Source organism: Microtus ochrogaster, unplaced genomic scaffold (assembly GCF_000317375.1).
Source record: "Microtus ochrogaster isolate Prairie Vole_2 unplaced genomic scaffold, MicOch1.0 UNK99, whole genome shotgun sequence".
Taxonomy (NCBI): domain Eukaryota; kingdom Metazoa; phylum Chordata; class Mammalia; order Rodentia; family Cricetidae; genus Microtus; species Microtus ochrogaster.
Window position 1 is genome coordinate 895,503 of NW_004949197.1, and position 4,767 is coordinate 900,269.

General features: G+C 50.1%; 1 protein-coding gene across 5 annotated transcripts in view; it reads left to right on the top strand.

The window, feature by feature from the left end:
* Positions 1 to 4,767, top strand: part of Rbms2 (RNA binding motif single stranded interacting protein 2) — a 66,157-nt gene that overhangs the window by 46,529 nt on the left and 14,861 nt on the right. For all 5 annotated transcript variants that reach the window (XR_003376724.1, XM_026778018.1, XM_026778020.1 and 2 more), the window contains 3 exons: positions 27 to 85; positions 811 to 902; positions 3,513 to 3,670. Coding sequence is in view for 4 of the 5 variants with exons in the window: in XM_026778018.1 (XP_026633819.1) it covers positions 27 to 85; positions 811 to 902; positions 3,513 to 3,670 (309 nt within the window). In the remaining variant the exon portion in view is untranslated. The remainder of the gene's footprint in view (positions 1 to 26; positions 86 to 810; positions 903 to 3,512; positions 3,671 to 4,767) is intronic.

A 4,767-nucleotide genomic window follows, 5' to 3' on the forward strand; every position in this document is an offset into this window, starting at 1 on the left:
TGACTTTGTGGTTTCCTTTCCCTCAGATATGGCAAGATTGTCTCCACCAAGGCCATCCTGGACAAGACCACAAGCAAATGCAAAGGTAAGAAGGGCGGCTGCTGCGGGAGTCCAGCCTTCACCTCTGCCTCCTGCTGCTGGGAGTGTGAGTGCCCTGTGCCAGGGAGGAGCTGGGGATTTGGGACCTTCAGACTGATAGGTATGATAGGTATTTAGACTCCTGGGTAACCAGAGCCGGAGCTGAAAGAGTTGTTAGGGTCTGACCGTGGAAGACTGCCTGGGGCTCCCTTGTCTGCCTGGAGCTCCCTTGTCTGGCTGGAGTGCACTCTGGGCCACAGTCTCCGTGGATGGACGCAGGACACATTGTCTCTACCTGCCATTGTAAACAGGACAGCCTACAGGTATTCTCCAGTGCTGAGCAGCTATGGAGGGTTAGAGCATTTTCGGTGCAGCAGTGGGGAGAGTAGGGAAGGGCAGCTCCCATCCATTCCTCTTGCCCTGCTCTATTTCTCCCTGCCCGGCATTTCTGGGGCTGTCAGAAGATGGGAGTCCTTCAGCAGTGCCTGAGGTCTAGGATTTAATACCTTAGGTCTGAAGTTTTTAGTGAGAAGGAGAAAGGGCTCCATTTCCCTTGGCATCCTTAGCCTCTGGGTGAGGGGTCGCATGGACAGCTGCCTGAACACACTCAATTTCTCTTTCTCCCGCAACATCATTTACACGGACCATAACCCTTCCTCTGTCTCCTGAAAAGCCTGGGCCTCCTACCTCCTTACGTCTCCCACCTCCCGTGATGCTGTTTCCCTGTTCCAGGCTATGGTTTTGTGGACTTTGACAGTCCCTCAGCGGCACAGAAGGCTGTCACTGCACTGAAAGCCAGTGGTGTGCAGGCACAAATGGCAAAGGTAAGACCACCTGCTTTTCCAGGGTGACCATTAGCACCAAAGTACTGGTTTGTGGCCTCCCAAATATGAAATTGATGAGCAAGAATTATCTACAGCTTGCACAGCATGTGTGCATGAGTGTGTATGTGTGAATGTATGTATATGTGTGTATATATGTGTGTCTATGTATGTGTATGTGCATGTATGTGTGTATATGTGTATACATGTGTGTATGTATGTGTTTATATGTGTGTATGTATATGTGCGTGTATGTGTGTATTGTGTTTGTGTATGTGTGTATATATGTGTATATATGTATGTACATGTGTGTGTGTGCATTTGTATGTGTTTGTATATATGTGTGTATGTATGCATTTGTGTGTGTGTGTGTGTGTGCGCTCACAGCTTGGAGCTACCTCATGTAGGTGATGGTAATTGGACTCAGGTCTTCTGCAAGATCAGAATGTGCTCTTGACCACAGAGCCATCTTTCTGGTAGCATCTGGACACAGACAGGCTGAGCCGCTGGAGAAGACTATCCTTTGTGTGGCAGACAGGCGGACAGGCCTCTTGGCCCCCCTGCTGCCTCCTCCACTTTCCTGGGACAGATGGTAACAGTTTTGCAGCATTCTCTGAAGAAGCCAGCTGTGCAACTCAGGCTCTGCAGAATGCTCTAGGCCTGCCCCTGCTCCTACAGGGCAGGGGTGAGCTGGGAAGGGGTGGGGAATGGATGACCTAGAGCACGCAAGGAAGAAAACTGTGTCTCTTGGGTAGAGCTCCCTGGAGCTGAGAATTTTGTACACTCTTTTCTTCCATGTCAGTCCCTAGAAAGCTAGAAGCCTTTGTGGTATCCTTCCTCAAGGGAGGATAGTCCCCCGCCTTGCTGAGGTGTCTCAGATACTGTGAATATCTGTGAGATACTGTGAAGGAGCTGGTAAGGCAGCCCTTCCTGGAACTGGAGTTACAGACAGTTGTGTGTCCCCATGCGGGGCAGGGAATTGAACCCAGGACCTCTGGAAGAGCAGCCAGTGCTCTTAACTGCTGAGTCATCTCTCAGCCCCAAGACAGCTGTTCTTTTCTCTAATGATTAAAGGAAAATGAAGTCGGGTGTGATGGCTCAGGCCTATGATCCTAGAACTGGGGAGGCAAAGAAGAATTGCTGAGAGTCCCAGGACAGCCTAATGTAGACTGAGAACTAGTCTCAAAAGAAAGAAAGAAAGAAGAAAGGAAAGATGGAAGGAAGAAGGGAGGAGGGAGGCAGGCAGGCAGGCTGGAGAGAGGAGAACTGATTGCTTTTACACAGGACCTGGGTTCAGGTCCCAGTACCCACCTGGTACCTTAAAACCATCCTAACTCCAGTTCCAGGGGATCCAATGCCTTCTTCAGGCCTCCATGAACACTGCATAAGCATGGTACACAGACATACCTTCAGGCAAAACACCCACAGATGTAAAGTCAAAATAAATACATTTCAAAGAAAAACGAAGGAAGGAAGGAGAAGTTGGAAGTGAGATTAAGGTTGCTGGGAACTATTGACTAAGGCAGCATGATGACTTACAGTCTTGAAAACAGCTCTGGAGACAGGCACTGTGTAACATGTCTGTGATCACAGAGCCTGGGAGAAGGAGACAGAAGGATCAGGAATTCAAGTTCGTCCTTGGCGGCTCAGCAACTTCTAGGTCGGCCAGGACTGCAGAGTGAGACCCTGTCTCAAAAACAGGCCACATGTGCATATACATGGGAAAAAACAGCAAGACAAAAAACAAACAAAAAACAAAAACAGCCCTGGAGGCTCAGAGGTTAAGGGCACTGGCTGCTCTTCCAGAGGACCTGGTTCAATTCCCAGAACCCACATGGCAGCTCCCAACTGTCTGTAACTCAGCCCCAGGGCAGAATGGCCACTGTGCAGTCTGTACTCTAGGACACCCGCGCCCTCTCCCTGACCTCAGCCCCATCACCACCCCCTCCCCAAGCGCAGCCTCTCACCTTAGCCTTGGGCGTCCAGGATACTGGACTCTCAGGGCCCCAGGTAAAGCACTGAGCAGTGCGCCTGGCCCTTTCTGTTTCCTCCTCCCCCTCCTGCTTCCCTTCCACCCAGGAGTGGGCAGGTGAACCCACTCAGACAAGCCTGCTAAGAAGGAACGGAGAGAGATTACTCAGAACTATGGAGTTGGCAAGGTGGTCCCAGTCCTAGGGAATCTGTAATCTCTGGTCAGGAAGTTGGGCAAGAGGAGCCATTGCTCTACCTGGATCTCATAGAGACACCAACATTGCTGGTGGCCTGTATTAATGATTGTGCAGTAGTAGACATAGTAAATACTGTAATTTTTCTTCCTGGGCTAGACAGATGGTATGTGATGATAGGATTGGATATTATAAGCAGCTAAGATTCTCTTTATTTGGAACCCCCTTAATGTTTTTTTTTCTCAAATGTTATTTACTTTTGGTTTCTTGAGACAGGATTTCTCTGTGTGGTCCTGTCTGTCCTGGAACTCATTCTGTAGACCAGGCTGGCCTCAAACTCACAGAGATCCACCTGCCTCTGCCTCCTGAGTGCACCATCACCGCTGGCTCCTGAGGGTGGGATGGGGATAAAGATGTGAGTCTCAATTTTCACTTTTCATGTTCATAGCAACAGGAGCAAGACCCTACAAATCTATATATCTCAAACCTCCCTCTGTCGATGGATGAGCAGGAACTGGAGGGAATGCTGAAGCCATTTGGTCAGGTGATCTCCACCCGAATCCTTCGAGACACTAGTGGGACCAGCAGGGGAGTTGGCTTTGCAAGGTAAGAGACATTTTTAGACGTTTTTAAGGGTGACTAAAGAGAGATAACTTAGGGAACAACATACACACACATGCACAGGTACACACACACACATGCACAGGTACACACACACATGCACAGGTACACACATGCACAGGTACACACATGCACAGGTACACACAAGCAGACACACATGCACAGGTACACACAAGCAGACACACATGCACAGGTACACACACATGCACAGGTACACACACATGCACAGATACACACAAGCAGACACACAGGTGCGCGCACACACACATGCACAGGTACACACAAGCACACACACAGGCACGCACACACACACATGCACAGATACACACAAGCAGACACACAGGCGCACGCGCGCACACACACACACACACACACACACACACACACACACACACTGCCCTTCCCACTTACATGGACCAAAATAATTGTCAAAAATACCTGCTAAGAACCAGGAAGGTGACTTTACTAAGTCACGGCACTTTACACCAAGCTTGATAACCTGTAGAACCCACCCAGTAGGAGAGAAAGGATGCTAGCAAGTTGTCCTCTGTCCTCCACACGTGCTGTGGCGCGCACAATAAATACATGAAATGTAATAAAAACTGTTTAAACCCTTGGTGGTGAACCGTGCGTGCGTGCGTGCGTGCGTGCGTGTGTGTGTGTGACATGTCCTAGCATGTAACTTGAACGCGTGCCTCTGCCTCCCAGTTGCTGGGATTCCAGGCATGCCCCACCCTGCGTGACCCACCCTGCGTGCCCCACCCTGCGTGCCCCACCCCACTGTGCAGCTGTCTGCTCCTGTGCTTCCCCCACCGCCTCCTACTAACGGAGAATGAACACTGCGGAGACTTCATCCTCTTGTCAGTAGGATGGGGTGGGAGGAAGGATTGCTCCACTTCTTAGATCTTTAGGGAGACGTGTGTGTCGCAGAGCAGCTGCTGCCTTGGCCAACCACCGTGATGGAGGACATTTCTGAGCCTTAGCGGCTCCTGTTCTCTAGGCTGCCTGCTTCTGGGCTCATGTGTCATGGAGCTTCAGCTGATCTTAGCCTACCTAAAAGATGATTTGCTTTTATTTTTTTT